Raw genomic sequence first — 18,741 nt, 5'->3', positions numbered from 1 at the left:
GATTCCTTGCCACCCCTCATACATTTTCACTATAATTATTTTTATCCTTGTTGTTATTCATTTATAAATTAAAATTTATAAATTGTTAAACACTTTTAACTTGATAATATAAATTTAAATGTTTAACTTTCACAAAAATTATATTTATTTCGACTTAATTGACTTGTTACTCCAAATCTCACACATTTACGTCAATATTTTAACAATACTTATTCTACATTTATAATTTTTTACGTTAATTCTTATAAGTTTACAATAAGGTTTTTCAATTGCTAATTTACATTATAATTATTTTTATTTTTTTTTATTATTAATTTATAAATTAAAATTTGTAAATCTTTAAATACTTTTAGCTCGACATTAGAAATTTAAATGTTTAATTTTGTCAAAAATTATATTTATTTTGACCTAATTGACTTGTTACCTTAAATCTTATACATTTATATCAATATTTTAACAGTGCTTGTTCCACTTTTGTAATTTTTTACATTAATTCTTACAACTTTACATCAAGATTTTTTAATTACTGATTTTCACTATAATTATTTTTATACTTATTATTATTTATTTATAAATTAAAATTTATAAATCGTTAAATACTTTTAGCTTAAGAATATAAATTTAAATTTTTACAATTAAATTTTTTTGACTTAATTAACTTATTATATTAACTCTCACATATTTACATCAATATTTGAACAATGCTTATTCCACATTTATGATTTTTTACATTAATTTTTACAGATTTATGTTAAAAATTTTCAATTGCTAATTTTCATTATAATTATTTTTATCCTTATTATTACTCATTTATGAATTAAAATTTTTAAACTATTAAATACTTTTAACTCAATGGCTTAGGGTAGGTCTCGGTGGAAAAGTTATAGACACTTTTCCATACTTTATATCTGGAGTACTTCACTTAATTTCCTCTGCTCTATTGGGCTTTGGCAGTATTTGTTATGCACTTTTGAGACCTAAAACTCTTGAAGAATCTTTTCCATTTTTCGGTTATGTATGGAAAGATAGAAATAAAATGACCACAATTTTGGATATTCACTTAATTTTGCTAGGTATAGGTGCTTTTCTTCTAGTATTCAAAGCTCTTTATTTTGGGGGCATATATGATACTTGGGATTTGGGAGGGGGAGATGTAAGAAAAATTACCAACTTTACTCTTAGCCCAAGTGTTATATTGGTAATTTACTAATCCCTCTTCAGAGGCGAAGGATAGATTGTTAGCGTGGACGATTTGTAAGATAAAATTGGAGGGCATGTATGGTTAGGTTTCATTTGTATATTTTGGTGGAATCTAGCATATCTTAACCAAACCTTTGGCATGGGCTCGCCATGCACTTGTAAAGTTGGGAGAGCCTTAATTGTCTTATAGTTTAGATGCTTTATCTGTTTTTGGTTTCATTACTTGTTGCTTTGTCTGGTTCAATAATGCTGCTTAACCTAGTGAGTTTTACGGACCCATTAGACTAAAAGCTTTTCAAGCTAAAGCATTCACTTTTTTAGTTAAAGACTAACGGCTTGGGGCTAACGTGGGATTTGCTCAAGGACCTACTAGGTTAGGTAAATATCTAATGTGTTCCTCGACCAGATAAGTCATTTTTGGAGGGGAAACTATGTGTTTTTGGGATCTGCATGCTCTTTGGTTAGAACCTCTAAGCGGTCCCAATGGTTTGGACTTGAGTAGATTGAAAAAAGACATACAACCTTGACAAGAACGACATTCTACGGAATATATGAATCACGCTTTTTTAGATTCTTTAAATTCTGTAGGTGGCGTAGCTACCAAGATCAATGCAGTTAATTATGTCTCTCCAAGAAATTGGTTAGCTACATCTCATTTTGTTCTCGAGTTGACTTAATTGATTTGTTATGTTAAATCTCACATATTTATGTCAATATTTTAGCAATACTTGTTTCACCTTTTTTATTTTTTACATTAATTCTTACAAATTTATGTCAAGCCTTTTCAATTACTAACTTTTACTATAATTATTTTTATTTTTATTATTTTTATTTATAAATTAAAATTTATAAATTGGTAAATAACTTTTAATTCAATAATATAAATTTAAATGTTTAATTTTCATAAAAAATTATATTTATTTTGACTTAATTGACTTTTTACGTTAACTCTTACACATTTACGTCAATATTTTAACAATACTTGTTTCACCTTTATGATTTTTTACGTTTATTCTTATAAACTTAGACCAAAATTTTTCAATTGTTAATTTTTCTATAATTATTTTTATTTTTATTATTAATTTATAAATTAAAATTTATCTATCGTTAAATACTTTTAGTTTAAGAATATAAATAATTTTCGTAAAAGAAAAATAAATTAAATTCATCAAGACACTTTTAAAAGTGAAATAAAAAAATAAAATCGAGAAGAATGTTTAAATGTATCATAAATTTTCCTAATTATGAGGCCTTATATTGCTTAATTTGGAAAAAAAATGAAAATTAAGAAATGAAAGCAATGAGTGGCAGCCATGCCTAACCAAGGGCCACAAGATGTTCATTAATGTTCAATTAATGCCAAAAAAAAAAAACTATCTTGCAGACCCATCTTACCGCCTACTCAAAAGATGCAAAACCGATTCTTTAAGTTTACCGGTTATATATGTCGACGGCTTAGATTTATTTTGACTTTTATTCTCCGACATTACAGCAAGGTCAAAAAAGGCGTGCTAAGTTAACAAGGCTAGAAATTCGCTGCACAGCGGTGTAAGTTGGCTTTGACTAAAATCCGATTTTATCTCCACATTGAAGGAAAACAACTACGTTGCTTGATAAGCTCAATGGAATAATCCCTTTTTATCTCGTGTTGTTTGTTCTTACAAAGTGTTGAAGCTTATTTTCTGATGTCATGGCTGCTCAATTCTGAAATCTCTGAATACTTTCATCCTCAACTTGAAGCTTTAGATCAAAAACTTCAATGATAACACATGGAAATCATAATTATTAAATAATTTACCACCCTCGGAAAACTGAGGGCCAAATTTTATAAAGGAGACTGAGATATACCAAAACAATTAATGACATACCTATGTCTGAGATACAGACCTGTGTAACACTAAAAGCATATTTAGACTTCAGAATTTGATTATTTATAAGAATTTCGGATAGTCTTCCTTCTCTTAGATGCCCTTCAGATTTGTGGTGCTCAAATTTTCTTCATTTCAGACTGTTCTCCTCTCTAGCTTTTAGGTCATTGGTCCTGGAGCTTCCATCGCCAATGCCTGGAAATTCCATGGATTTGTTTGCGTAAACAATGCAAGCGATGCGATTGCGAGATGATTATGATAAAAAGACGAACAACTCTTCAATAATTTACCTAATTCACCCCCTTTTGCTTTACAATGGGCAACTCAGATTTCTTCTTATTATTCTTAGTTTCTCTTTAGCTTTTTGGGCTTCGGTTTGTGTTATCATTTTCCTTTCCTCAAAGTACTGCAAGAAAAAGGTACACCAGAATTAGAAGGAAACAAACCGAAAAACAAATCCTAGAAATTTCACGTCACTGGGTGCTTATATTGCCATCGAATGCTTGGATTTTCTATTCTTAAATGTACACCAAACATTATTATGGGGCTACACTGAGCAAAAGACGAACATGAACTATGCAAAAGCATCCTCTTTATCTTCTTTTTTTCCTGCCTCGGTGCACTTGGAATCAGTTAGATAATTTACCTGTTGCTTCCTTTTCCTGTCGAGTTCTTCCTGTTAAAATGAGAGTAGAATGAGAGTACTAAGTTGTTCGGATAACAAATGATAAAAGCTACAGGAGCAATTCGTTGAAAATGAACTAAAGCAACAATGGTGGTACCAGAGCCTGCTTAAGATGGGCATTCTCTTGTTTCAATTGGTCCAATTCTGCTTCTAGCTCGACTGTATATGCCTGTAAAATCAAATCAACCTTCGTAAGAATGGGCACCTTAAGATCAGTAAAACTAATCACAATGTTATATATTCCATTTCTCCAAGAATCTCTAATGATATTGCACTGGTCAATTCCCATTTCTTATTAAATTTCATTTTTCTTGCTAAACCAACCTAAAATTTTAGGCAGTTGTCAATTAGTCATGAGGATCTAGTTTTTACCAACGCCATTCAGTATCACTCACAAGTCATTTTCCATTTCCGTTCATGAAATATATAGTTTATTTCTGTTCTATAACCGGGCTTTTAGATTTCCTACTACATATCATGAACTTGAGTACGCATTAATTCGGTCACTGAAATCTACGATTTATCTCTCGAGTCTGTGTTCTGCTAATGGCTATATAGTTCGAGTAAAAGAAGGATTTAAAAGCAGATGAGGGAATCCAGGCCCTTTGCCATAAGAGTAGACCTTTATGTTTAGTAGTATAAAAATCATAAGTTGGAGACATCGACAAACATAAAATACATCCCTTTGGTTCTCAGAGACCAAGAAAAAGAGGGAAGTCTAGTCAAGGTTCATCCATGGGCTAATCACTAATGAAGAAACCACTAATGGAAGACACGTTCATTCTTGTAACATTTAGGCCTAGTCACTAGAAGAAGATTTCTTTCCACTAAAAATTGTGACCCAGAGAAGCAAACTATATATGTCAAACAACTGTTTTTCGCACGTATGCATTCGCTTCATCAAACAGTATAGAGTATAGCTATCAGTTCAATATATAGTAGTACCTGTTTTCTAGCTCTAGACCTTGCAGCTGACTCCCTATTCTTAATCATCCTGCGTTGCCTTCTCTCAACTACCTTCTCTATTGGACCCTCAATGATCCTTTTCCTTCCCCTTAGTCCGCCCATATCCATCCCAAAATGATTAGCAGCATTATCAACTTGACTGTTACACATCCCTTCTGATGATACTGGACTCATTGGTGACACCACTCCCATTGCCTGTCCACGTACATAGGCACCAGCAGCAGCTACCTTCCCACTGTAACAAACTGTCGTTGGTGGCGGAGCAGTTGGCTGATAGCCACTACCCCTTTTACAATCATTAACATACCCAGATGAATCACCGATGACTCCACCTGGAGGCATTGTCTGGTATGCACTCCCACCAAAGCCACCTTTGCTATCCACTCCCATAATGGGCCTGGAAACAAAACCTGGACCCCCCGCAGCGTTATTGCCACTCTGATACAACCCATATTGCGGTTGGTGCTGCGGAGGCGGTGCTGGTAGCATGCATTGTTCCCTTACCCCTGCCTTAATCAAGAAATCCTCCAAGGTCATCTCCCCAAAAGTTGGCTGCCGGGTTCCATTCTCAGCATTCTCTACATTGCTATTGTTGCTCTGTCCTTGTCCTTGCTGCCCTTGATGCATCTCAGACCAAACTTCATCAACAGTCTTCCTACAAAGAGGTGCAGGAAGCGTAAGCGAGCCTTGCCTTGGCAGGCTAGGCTGCTTAGCTATGCCGTTATTGCTTGTTGTTTCATTCAACGACAAATGAACATAGCTGCTAACTTGTTTATTTGCACAGTTGCTCTGCTGATTGTAAATGTTGGAGTTGATAGCTTGGTTTTCTTCAGCGTTCCAGATGCTGGTAATGAACTCGTCCATGTTCATGGACCCGAAGTTCTTCCCATCCTCACATACCGTGTGCTGGAACTCATCAAGAGTGAGGGAATAGATTGAGGATTGTCTTCCAAGGGACGAGAAAGGGTGGTTCTTCTGCTGCTGATCCACCTGCAACGATGACTCAACCTCGCCAATCTCAGATTCCGTAATCACCATTTTCTGATGAAAGCTGTGAAGCTACGTTTCTTTGATGATTGATATAGCAATACCAATTGACCTGTTTGCCAACAAAAAGATAAAAAAAGGAAGCAAAAGTGGATGGAGAATTAGGTTCGGAAAGGACACTAATATCACAAAGAAAGAGACCATGGAAATCTTGTTTTAAACATATTCCACTAACATACCACTCAAAATGAGATGATAATTGATGGATAAGTATTGCAGCAGCTTGCCACAGGTGGGTCGAAGCCTGATTCTTGAAAATGAACCCTACCCGTAAGCAGGGGGGAAGAAAACAAATTGAAATAGCTAATTGTGGGGGAAAAAGGAAAATCTACAAAGGGTACATTAGATTTCCCTTAGAATAGCCTACACTAAATTATAGCACATGGGTTGTAAGTTCCTAAAACCAGACTCTCTCTCTCTCTCAATTCAACGGGCAACAGTACGTAGAAAATAATGGTGGAAACTAATTATGGCAGATTAAATTCAGAAAAGCTAGTGTAATAATTGAGGGAACAGAATATTTAAAAAAAAAATATTTGGGTGTTTTTATAAAAGCGTCTAAAGTGGCTGCAGCAGTGGGAATCTATAGCCTATCTTGTTAATTTCCTCTCCACCATCATCCACGAATTAAAATAAACCAGACTACATATCATGGTAGAAGGTGCTTTAAATTTCCAATTACTTCCATATAGTTGAAGAAATTAAATACCAACACTTTCCTTTCGGTAGTTCTTATTAATCTTCAATAGTGTTTCCAAGTCTTATTACAAACCCTAAGTTAAGTCTTCTCATACTTGTAATCACTATCTTTTAACAGAAAAATGCTAGTATTTCCGAATCTTGATCAGTTGGTTTCTTCCATATTCGTTAAGTTAGCTTTGACACTGACATAGTTAAGCCCGTCAGGTCACTGTCGAAAAATCAAAGCTGACGTGGATCAATCAGAGCCGCACGATAAATGGAAATTATGGGAATGCGGAATTGAGAACCACACCATATTTGTCATCCAGTGAAGGTGATTTGATTAGGCAAAAGGGGGGAGGGTCGCTCTCGGACCAAGTTATTCTTAATCACGTCAAAGCAAAAACTCACTCTGCCCAAAATTTTATTGGAAAAAAAATGTGCTGTTCCTTAAAGCGGAATATTGATATGGGTGGCCGAGAAGGAAAAGCAAAAGAATCTTTCCTATTATGGCGAAACATGGTAGCAGCCATTAATTAATTAAGTATCACAAAGTTAAAATCAAACAAAGCCTTTTTGACTCTCCGAAGGGATTAGAAAACTAGATAAACGGAAAAGTACAAATAAAAAGGACAGGGTTATAAAAATATCAAAGCTAGTTAGCTACCAATTATCCTCTCTATGAAGCGTGTGGATGGCCCAAGAAAGGAGCTAAAAGCTGTATAATCTATGGCTACCCTGGCAAGCTTGGTTAATTGATAGAGTCTTTTCACAATTCTTTTTTTTTTTTTTTTTTACAAAAAATGAAGGGAGGGAAGAGAGCTTGTTAACACAGAGTTATACAAGAGGAACGAGTTGTTAAGATCAAAGTTATAAGTCTATTGTACAAGAACAATGTCTTAGTTATGATACTAGTTTGATGTAAAACTAAACCTTGAGTACAAAGAACACATGCATATGTGCCATAGAAGAAATGAAGCTTCTCAGCAGGCATCCAAGAATGTCTCAGATTTAAAACTTAATCATCAAAAGAAAGAAAGGAACCCCCATTCAACCAAATGGAAAAACCATAATAGTTACATACCTGATTATTCCAACAAGCAAGCGATCGAAGAGAATTGATCAACTGAAAAATGCTTTTGGGAGTTTTAACAATCCAGCAGGGTGGTGGGTGGATCTATAAAACCAACATTAAACTACTTTTGCAAGCTTTATCTAACAATATCATGAATCAGAAAAAGAGTTGCAGAGGGAAAAAAACGATTGGAAAGGCTTTGGTTGAAGGAGATCTTTGGCAGTGGTTTGTATGAACAAGGACGGGAGACCTCTAACATGTGCAGTGAGAGCAAAAGTATTTATGTTCCCAGCGGACTGGGGTCCAAAGCGGGCTATAAAGTCAATATAAATCAACCAAGCACGGAGTTGAGAATGAAAATTGGCCCAAAAGGTATCGGGCTTGGTCTGCTCGACACGTATCGGCCATGTGGCTTGCTCTGCCTTGTTTGGTGCTCTTCGCTCAACGCGTGTGCTCATCCCTGTAAGCTCAGCTCCCACAGCTTGGCTTGTTATTGGAGCCAGAGGTAATTAAAACCCCCTTCATTGCCTGTTTATTTTATTCTTTCACATTTTAGTTTCATTAAGTCAAGTTACTTAAAGCTGATCCATTATGGTTATGGAGTTTATTATATATTGCATTTCTTTCATGATAAATACATGAAAAAATTTACTGGGAAATTTCTCTCAAGGAGGCAAAACACTAAAACTTATAACATCATGGATTTCAATATAAAAAAATGTATACCAAATTTCTCTTATGGACTAAAATTTGTAATATCATAGAATATCTAAATGATCAAACTTTGTGCATGTAATTAGTTAGTAAATAGATTAAATTACAACATGAATAGAACTTTAACTTACAACAACAACAATAACAGCTTTTAGCGTTATGGAATTAATAACTTAACACCGTAACACAATTTTATTTAGTGAAGGGAAACAACCCTTTGAGGATTTTGGATAATGTTTAATTTAAAGATCTTCCAGCATCAAATAGTTAATCTGGTTGGGAGGAAGGAAGAAGTAATGGTAAATAATTAAGGTGTGAGACCTATACACCCAAGCTTGTCTCCATAGTTAATGTTAGGGCATATGATGCACGTGCAGTTTTGTTCCTCAGATTCTGTGATGGATATATTTGGCTTTAGATTTTAAGAACAACAAGATCTGTGGATTCGTTTGGAAACCGCTTTTTCATGTTTGGAATAATGGGAAGCCTGCGTATCAAGTAATCACCCATCCGTCTTTTTCATTTAGTTTTTGTTTCTGCTTTTTTTTTAAAATTTTATTTTGGGTCTTCCATTATGTTCTTTATATCAATAATTATTAATTATTTATTTTTATATGAATTTTACTTAACAAATAGTTATGATAAATTATCAAAATGATGGTAGTGTTTATATTTTTTTTTGAAAAGATGGTAGTGTTTATATTAACTTTGGATACATGTAAAAAGAAAAACTTAGTCACTTAAAAAAGGTTAATCTTTAAAATCTCGAATTGAAAAGTGAGACAAAAACAAGTGACGAGATACACACACCTTACGTCTTAAAAGATAAAAATTTAAAATTAGATAATTGTTATAAATCAAAATATCATTTATCATTTTATATTTGTGTAATATTGACGTGGGCAATTCATATTATTATGTCATATCATCATCTTATATAACTTTTCAACATGTCATACCAACACCACATTATGAAAAATAATAAATAATATTTTAATAAATAATAATTAATTAATTATTAATTATAAATATTTATTTTATTTAAAATAAAAATATTAAAACTTAATCAAACATAATAAATAGTTTATTTTAGATATTATGTGTGTCCCACACTTAATAATACAAATAAGTAGCGCCACTTGGTCAAATTTGAAGTCTCTTTTAAGATATTAAAATAAACGGATAGTACTGTTATAGCTTTAGCCCATTTAATAGGCATTTGCACTCCAACAAGGAAGAGTGAAGGCTTCGATAGCTGTTTCTTTCTTTTGCTTTTTTCTTGGATAACCCTTTTTTTTTTTCATTTTTATCGCTGGGAAGAGATATATCCAGCTTATAATTACCTATTTTATTTATTTTCGAAGAAAATAAATTAAAACAAATAAAAAACCCAACTTCACAGTATTTTTGTTGGGGCATAATAATTGGGTCACTAGTTATAAGTTCGTTTTGGGCCTTTTATTTTAAGATGGCACAGTGAAGAGGCCAACGAATAGAATATAGGCCCAATTAGTCCATGAAAGGCCCACAGAGAAACGAAGTAATATGCATTCCACTTGCATCTCAGATATATAAGATAAAAAGAAATCATGTTTGCTAATAGATTTTCCTTTTTGTTTTTAATCTTTTAGAATAAATAAAACATGATTTGTTCCCACAAGTTCACATTACCCATAAGATTCGAATTTGAATATATATATATATACATATATATATATATATGTATACATATATATATATATACATATATATATATATATATACATATATATATATATGTATATATATATATATGAAAATTGGAGAAAGGGTACACTTACAAGTATATAATTAAATTAGTTCATAGCCTTTCATTTTATACAAGTTGTATTTTGTTAATCAAACCTTTTGCTTTTATACTCTATTCATGTAAATTATGCATGTCAAATTTTATGTTAATTGAAAATGATCTAACAATTTGTTTGATTATAATAAAATTTCAATAATTAAATATATATTAAAAAAGACAATAATTTTTGATCAATATGATAAAGATATCGAATTTACTTGAAAGTATACATGCATAAAATCTAAGGATTGATTTATTAAATATTAATTGTACATCAAAATTATATAAAAGTGTAAAATTAATTAGTTTTACATTGATGTAACTTGATACTTCTTCTTTAAATTGAAGTTCATATATAATTTCCCAATCATCTACTTTACTTTCAGTCTCTAATTAAAAGTTCAATTCGATCAAGGATTTTTTTCCTTTAAAAAGAAGGGTTAACTAATACTACTACTTTATCAATTAAACTAGCATCAAATTAATTTTTTTTCCATTAAGTTTGACTAGTAAAAAAAACAGAAAAACATTAACATAAGGTCAAGTTTAGATTCTAAAACTTTTTGCAACTTAACTATTCCATACACAAGTGGTTGTGTATAAGAGCTTTGCAATTCATTCAAATACTTTATTATTTTTTATTTATTTTAGTCATTTCAAATTTGAATTTCTTCATATTCAAGCTTTGACCTTTTAACCCATTCGGATATGTGGGGATTTATAGATTGGTTGTGCCACCTCTACCTTCAACGGAGGGGCTCATTGCTCTCATCATGGCTACACTATCACCAGTTAAAAGGAGGATGGGGACCGGGAAGGAAAAGAACAGTTGATGATACTTCAATCAGCATAGCCCGGGTGCAATATTTTCTGTTTGTTGGTAAATTGCCACAAAGATATATATGTTAGACATATGTCATAATTTACGTGATATAATTCATGAACAAGTATAGGTAATAAATTAATTATCTTGTCTTATATATTATCGTGTTAAAAAATAATTAATGTTGTATGTGAAAAGTAGAGACATATATATATATATATATATAATACATTATGTACGATATTTGAATGTTGGTAACAAAATAGCAATAATTTGATAAGTTATTCTTATCCTGGCCTGGCTTGTACAGTCCAACAGTAACCAACTTCTTTTTGTTTGTACCACGAAAATAAGAGTTGTCCTAGCTACAAACACAAAACTCAAACCCTAAGCACAATAATTTGATCCACTAACCCTCACACCAGTGAATAAAGAACTATCATCACATAAAGAAACGAATGGAGTTAATCATGACCCAAGATTTCACGTTTCTTTAATTTCAAGCAAAATCCTGCATGTTTAACTTTGATTGGAGTTATTGGCTTGGCTCAACGCATGTAAATCGATGGTCCACGCGGACGATCGACATCAAGAATATGCAGTCATCATTACAATGATCGATCGATTGCCATGCTCTCATCATTTTCTACATATTCTAAAACTTGGTCTTGGAATTTTGTTTATAAAAATGAATGATTATTAATAATGCAGTGTAAGGTATTGGACGAAAAAAGATCATTAAAAAAGGTCCCAACCAACATAATTGTCTGATACACACTTCCATGACATCTGCCTGAGATCCTGCTTATCAAACCTTTTGGCTTTGTAATTATGTATGGAGCGTGTTTAGCTTTAAGGTTGTAGCCTAATTTAAGTAGCATGCGAGTTTACGGTTTATTTGCTTCTATATAAACCCAGTTGAACTTTCTCTACAAGTGATTGAGAGTTGGGTTAGTGTGGTAGTGACAACATAGAAGAGGGGAAACAATGGTGGTACGAAAATTGTGGGTTTTGTTGCTTATTGTCTCCATGCATGGCTATGGCACTTTAGCCTCAGATCCTGACCCAATTCAGGATTTCTGCATTCCAAACCCCAAATTTGGTGCTATAGGAACAGCTCATCTCGGCATTCTGCCATGCAAAAACTCCTCAGAAGCAACCACCGATGATTTCGTGTTCTCTGGCTTAAAAGCCACTGGAAACTTCAGTGACACAGGCCTTGCTACCATTCCTGTCAATCCAGGAGCATTTCCAGGGATTAACACACTAGGCATGTCATTCGTACGTGCTGACCTGAAAGTTGGTGGGATTAATCCACCTCATTTTCACCCTAGAGCAACTGAAATCGCGTACGTGGTGCAAGGCAGTATTTATTCAGGCTTTGTTGATTCAAACAATCGCGTTTTCGCCAGGGTGATTGAGCAGGGAGAGGTGATGGTGTTTCCACGGGGTCTGGTGCACTTTCAAATGAATGTTGGTGAGAAGCCCGCTACAATTTTTGCAAGTCTTAACAGCCAAAATCCAGGACTCCAGAAGATCCCAACTGCTATTTTTGGATCTGGTATCAATGAGAAGCTGTTGGAGAAGGCCTTCGGCCTGACTCCTAAGCAGATTGGGACTATGAGGAGAAGATTTGATCCCAAAACATGGAGGTAAATTCATGACCGTTGGAAAAGATTGTCATAGAAAATATGATGAGTAAGTTAAATGGCTTTGCTGTAGTATGATGAAGATGAAAGATTATGCTTTTGTTTATGTTATAAGTTCTGTTCGTGTATACTGTACTTGGAGCTGCAACTAGTTTCCATCACATCCCAAGTGTTGCACCCAGAGTTTTAATTTAATTTATTTCTCTATGGTATCGAATTTAAACTTGATTCATGTTCTTTAGAACCATAACAGGAAAACTGCATACAATCACTCCAAGAGCCAGAATCACGAAGGAAATCCTATGCTTTACTTTCCCATCAGTTTTTCCCTTGACCAAACAGTGCCTAACCTGTTGATACCTACTGACTTGTTAATATCTTGAATCTAAAGCTAATTAGAAGTCACAGTCAAATGCACTAAATTACAAACCTTCCCCTATGTAGTATTAAAAATACGCCAGGCTCCCTTGAAGGATAACTAAATACTGGTATGAATCTATGCTTTATTCCAAAATGTGGGGATAAAGAGAATGTGGTATTATCATTGCAACGGCAACTAATACAGGAAAGAGCGCCTGAGATGCCATCATTATTGTAAAGGACTATTAAACTCTTGGAGCAAAGGAAGGAAACCTTAAGAAAATAAAAACAAGTCGCCAAAATGCTATTGTTGCATTGTATCATAACTTCATAATTAATTCAACCACTTAAAAGAGCAAAACAACCCACTTTAGTATTAAGCTCCAACACTCTGTAAATGATTTAGGTTTTGGAGAATCAACTCTGAAAATTTTGATACTGGTAATATATATTGAATGCATTATTATCCTATACAGAGTGTTAGAACATAGAAATGCAAAATCAAGAAATGGTTTCAAGACATGTAATAATGTCACTTTTTTTAAGGTTTTATTTACCCACACTTATAGTGTATAAAAGAGTTACAAGTGTATAAACCTCGAAGATATAATGAAATCCAATGATTGTCTATATTTTACACTAATAAAATTAATCCACTAAGCACTCATCGGAATATGACAAGATTATCAAGCTCCTATACAATCTTTCTGTAACAAAACACTATAAAAGCAATCTGAGAAGAATTTGAAAAAAAATGGAGAGAATGATTGAAATTGTTTCTCTTCTGCCTTTTTCCATGCATCTTCAAGAAACCAGAAAGTCCATTTATAAGCAAAAATGTCTTTTCCCGACAGAGACAATTGTCTGTTTCCAATATATACAATTGTCTTTTTTCCAACAAATATAATTGTTTGTTTTCTAACATAATTATTTGAACAAACATAACTCTTGAACAATTATAATTATTCAAAAGACTTTCTTCCTTTCATTCTTTCATTATTATTGTTAAAAATGTTCCAACAATCCCTTAACATTTTCAAGATAATCTAGATTTTTATAATCTTGGAAATCGATTGCATAAATGAAAGTGTCTTCCGATTGAACCTTCGTTTATTAAAAACATGTTAAACTTAATCTAAATTGTATGGTAGACTATGCTTTGAATTAGTTATTCCATTTAGTTAATCGAACACATGCATCTCATACAACAATTTCAACACCAATGAATGCATAATATCTGATGACGTTTTTATGGCCATGCATCTGCATCCTATTTTTATAAATGTTGTTTGAGCCAAGCTTTTGAACTCCTAGAAGCGACCACACTTCACGCTCATATAGGTAGATCTTAAAAAGAATGTCCCCGTAACTAAAGCATTCTAACAAATTTATGTTATGGGTTTGTTAAGAGTATATAACTCATCATTTTCATACCATGATAGGTATTTAGCACTTGGGATGGAATATAATATATCATATTATAATGCTAGCAACCACATATTGATTGTGTACTTTGTCTTATTGAACTCAAGACTTGACGTTATACCAAGCGTTGAGTCGAGTTTCCACCATGAGTGACTTTCCATTTATGAGCTTGAACCCCATCTCATTTGAGGTCTTATTTCAAGATTTATAACAAGACATTTCGTTAAAAGATCTGCCAAGTTTTCATTAGACCTCACAAAAGTTATAGTGATTACTTTATTAGAAATTAATTATCGGACATAGCTATGTCTTAATCCAATATGTCTAGACTTTCCATTACACACTTGGCTATATGCTTTTGCTAGAGTTGCTTCACTATCACAACGGATAGAAATTGAAGAGATTGGTTTAGACTACAAAGGTACACCATAGAGTAAATTTCTTAGCCATTTAGCTTCTTTGGTGATAGCAATTGACATAATAAATTCAGCTATCATGGTAGAATCTGTTATACATGTTTGTTTCTTAGACCTCCAAGAAATGCTGCCCCCACCAAACTTGAAGACCCATCCACTTGTGGAAGTATGATCTTTCTAAACTTGTAATCCAACTAGCGTTTGAATATCCTTCTAGCACTGATAGATATCTATTATAGTAAAGTCCATAATTGATTGCTTTCTTTATAGTACTCTATTTATGGCTTGCTAATGTAAAATATTTGGATTACTTGTGCATGTGCTTAACTTCCCAACAACAAATGCTCTATTTGGCCTTGTACATGTCATTGCATACATTAAGTAACCAATCACTTTTGCATATTGTAATTGATCAACAGCTCTACCAGTATTAGGTACTAATTAATTCGAGGATCCATGCTGGTATACAATTAATAGGATCAAACTTTTTAAGCACCTTTTCAATGTAATGCAATTGTAACAAAGTTATGTTCATCTCGAAATATTTTAATTCTTAAAATGACATCCGCTACACCTTTGTCTTTCATTGCAAAGTTATTTAAGAAAACTTCTTTATCTCCCCGACTTGTTCTAAATCTATACTAAAAATTAGCATGTCATCCACATATAAGCAAATTATAACACTTTTGTCAATTTGGAATTTGCTATATATGCACTTGTCGGATTCATCATTCATTTATGTTGTAGCCATTGGCTAAACCAACTTCATCAAATTTTTGATGCCATGGTTCTGGTGCTTGTTTAAGCCTATACAAAGATTTGACAAGCTTACAAACTTTATGCCTTTGTCCTGAAACAACAAACCCTTCCGGTTGTTCCATGTTAACTTCTTATTCTAATTCACCATTTAAAAATGCTGTTTTAACATCCATTTGGTGAATTGCTAATTTATAAATTGATGCAAGGGAGATTAGAGTTCTAATTGTAACAATTCTTGCTACCAAAGCATAAGTATCAAAGTAGCCAATCCCTTACTTTTGCATAAAGCTTTTGGCTATTAATCTTGTTTTGAACTTGTCTATGGTTCCATCCACCTTCATTTTCTTTTTGAAAATTCATTTACAACCTATTAGTTTGAAACTTGAAGAAAGATCAATCAAAATCCAAGTATTATTTCCAATATTGAGTCCATCTCATCATTAATTACTTCTTTCCAAAATGCAGAATCTTGAGACTTTATTATCTTGTCATATGTAATAGGGTTCGACTTCAAATTAAAATAATAAGAAATTTTATTGTCTATATTTTCTCTTGTTCTTTCTACAAGGAACATATAAAAGTCTGAATCGAAATCTTTTGCCTTTCTAGCCCTTTTAGTTTTCCTTATTTCTGGACTAAATTCATCATTATTTCTATTTTGTTCCAATAGAATATCATTTGATTAAACAAATTATAGTGGTTGTAGTTGTCTTGAAATAGATTTGAATCTATTTTCATCAAATATTGCATCTCTTGATTCAAAAACAGTGTTGATCAGAATTGAATCAATTGGTTCAATTACAATGAACTTTTATGCTTTTTTATGTTGTGCATATCCTATAAATATGCATTCTATTCCTCTTTGACCTAATTTCTTTATTTTGGGTTTTGAAACTTTAACTACACCTTTACATCCCCAAACTTTCAAATAATTAATGTTTGGTCTCTTTTTCTTCCATTGATCATATGGATTATTTTAATTCCTTTTTAGGAACACTATTTAATATGCGACAAGTTATTAATAAAGTTTCTCTTCAAAAATTCAACCCATCTCTTAACAACATCCGAGGGATCTTCTTTTAAGTCCTCATTGTCAATTTTTTTTTTGGAATATATTGCAATTGGGTAATGGATTTTCCATGTTCATACAAATTTTAATTTTTATTGGATGATTCTTTTGATTAGATTCTTTTCTGCCTTCCATCAAAGAAATCAGGCCCACCCATTTTCATGTACATGAAAATTTTAATGAAGTTTCATCAATATACTCAATGATACTTCAAATGATCTTTTAATAAAAAAAGGTTATGGTGTTTGGACTTGAATCAACCAGTACTATTTTCTCATTAACAACCTCGGTTGCTTTATCAATTAATCTAATTACACGAGATCATAATGCTTCAATATATTAGCAAAGCACAATAATCAACATGATGACTAACAAAGTAGAAATTCTATTTTTATCAATAAAGAAGTTAAACCCAAATTTACAAGTAAAATAACGCCCCCAAACAAGGTATTGGTTAAGGAGCAATTTTTTTTTTCATTACGAGGGACAAAATTGATTTCCAAAATAAGATGATAATCAAGTCCTGACAGCCAATCAGAAACTATGATTTTTTTTTTTCCTAAGCCACAACCTATCCAACCTTGAGACTAAGGGGAGGGACCAACATTGGGCCCTATACTAAACTAAGCAAACCTTATCTTTTATGCTATCTAGAGTTGACTCCACTAGTTACAGGCTCTAATAGATAAGTTAGAAAAGGAAACCCACCTAGTGTAATAATAGAGGTTTACTTTATCAAAAGTTTATAAAACAAAAAACTAATTATAATGTAAACATTCATCTACAGTCCACGTGTCAAGATCAAATTCACTTATCAATTGATGAGTTTCCTAGATGTTTGACACACGTTTAGTTAAAATTCAGAAAGACCGTTGATTGATTGTTTATGCCTGTCTCTGGACAAATATAATCAAAAAAATCTTTGATCCTTCATATTTGGATGGTTCTTGCAGGGGGCCGTTCTTTTTTCTGTTTTTTCAATGTAATATCATTCGCATTGAATTTTATTTTACATTCTGCTTCCAGCACATTCATGTTAAAGAAACATGGTAGTTTAGGATTTTGCTTTTGAGTTCTATCTATAGGCCACCAATTTAAATATTTAGAATAATTTATGCAAATCACATATAACATCAATTTAGGGATGGCAATAGTACCCTATAATCGGGTTTGAGACGAGTTCGGATAGTGATTTCACTATCCATATCGAGTTCGGGTACTATCCCTTAGGTACTCGCTACTCGAACCCATTTATGTTAATATTCAGATTATGCGGCAATACCTATTTATATATATTTTATTGTTATTTAAATGATTAAATTAAAAATAATCAACATTAATATTTTTATTAAAAGCTGATAAATATATTAAACAGTATGATTACTCAAATTATTAATATGACAATATTAATATATTTAAATTAAAAAATTATTAATTATGTTTAAATAATATGAATATCATATCATATTACAAAAGAATATAATTACTATTATATATATTTTAAATATAAATATATTTACTTTTTATTTAGTATTAACATTACAAAAATTATAATTTATAATATATATACTTAAAGAGAGTTTTTGAGATTAGAATAGTTTTGGAATCTAACTATTTTTTTTAATTTCATGTAATTAAAAACAAACTTATATAGTTAATTAAATTAATTCATTAAACTATGGTTATTAATTAATTTGGAATGCTTTTTAATATATACATTATATATATTGGGTTCATTTATAAGAAATATAATTATTATATTATATATATACTAATATTTTTAGTATATATATACTTTAAATATAAATATATTTATTTTCTATTTTATATTAATATTACAAAAAGTATAACTTGTAAAATTATTAATTATAATATGTACATCTTTATTTATATAAACTTATAATATATAAACTTTAAGAGAAGTTGTGAGATTAGAATAGTTTTGAGACCTATTTATTTTTTTTAATTTCATGTAATTAATTAAATTAATTCATAAAACTATGATTATTAATTACTTTATAATATCTTTTAATATATTTACTTTATATATATTGGGTTCATTTATAAATAATATAATTACTATTATACATATAGTAAAATCCTTTTAGTTTATGTGTGTGTGTGTGTGTGTGTGTATACACTTTAAATATAAACATTATTTACTTTCTTATTTTGT

The 18,741-nt window shown here is 31.8% G+C and overlaps 2 protein-coding genes across 4 annotated transcripts; one reads left to right on the top strand and one right to left on the bottom strand.

Annotated features, from left to right (window-relative positions):
* LOC18598227 (protein ABSCISIC ACID-INSENSITIVE 5) lies at positions 2,956 to 7,820 on the bottom strand. 3 transcript variants are annotated; one of them, XM_018121904.1, is made up of 6 exons: positions 7,532 to 7,820; positions 4,699 to 5,818; positions 3,851 to 3,922; positions 3,715 to 3,744; positions 3,359 to 3,474; positions 2,956 to 3,263 (listed from the first exon to the last, which is right to left on the bottom strand). In XM_018121904.1, the coding sequence occupies exons 2-5, from the start codon at positions 5,755 to 5,757 to the stop codon at positions 3,379 to 3,381; spliced, it is 1,257 nt and encodes a 418-aa protein (XP_017977393.1). In that variant the 5' UTR covers positions 5,758 to 5,818; positions 7,532 to 7,820; the 3' UTR covers positions 2,956 to 3,263; positions 3,359 to 3,378. The 3 variants fall into 3 exon arrangements, with proteins under 3 accessions (XP_017977393.1, XP_007027723.2, XP_017977394.1); XM_007027661.2 differs by lacking the exon at positions 7,532 to 7,820 and adding an exon at positions 5,946 to 6,030; XM_018121905.1 differs by lacking the exon at positions 7,532 to 7,820 and having other exon boundaries at positions 4,699 to 5,910.
* LOC18598226 (germin-like protein subfamily 3 member 2) lies at positions 11,805 to 12,768 on the top strand. The gene has a single exon (XM_007027659.2). The coding sequence runs from the start codon at positions 11,875 to 11,877 to the stop codon at positions 12,541 to 12,543; it is 669 nt and encodes a 222-aa protein (XP_007027721.2). The 5' UTR covers positions 11,805 to 11,874; the 3' UTR covers positions 12,544 to 12,768.

Source organism: Theobroma cacao, chromosome 5, assembly GCF_000208745.1.
Source record: "Theobroma cacao cultivar B97-61/B2 chromosome 5, Criollo_cocoa_genome_V2, whole genome shotgun sequence".
Lineage (NCBI taxonomy): Eukaryota > Viridiplantae > Streptophyta > Magnoliopsida > Malvales > Malvaceae > Theobroma > Theobroma cacao.
This window is presented reverse-complemented; position numbering and strand designations above follow the sequence as displayed.

Excerpts from the sequence above, each read along its gene's own strand:
- LOC18598227 (XM_018121904.1), bottom strand. The coding sequence starts at position 5,757 with ATGGTGATTACGGAATCTGAGATTGGCGAGGTTGAGTCATCGTTGCAG. Across the intron at positions 3,923-4,698 it reads GGTCTAGAGCTAGAAAACAG|GCATATACAGTCGAGCTAGA; the intron begins GTACTACTATAT and ends TTGATTTTACAG. Across the intron at positions 3,475-3,714 it reads ACAGGAAAAGGAAGCAACAG|TACTTTGAGGAAAGGAAAAT; the intron begins GTAAATTATCTA and ends TTTTTCTTGCAG.
- LOC18598226 (XM_007027659.2), top strand. The coding sequence starts at position 11,875 with ATGGTGGTACGAAAATTGTGGGTTTTGTTGCTTATTGTCTCCATGCAT.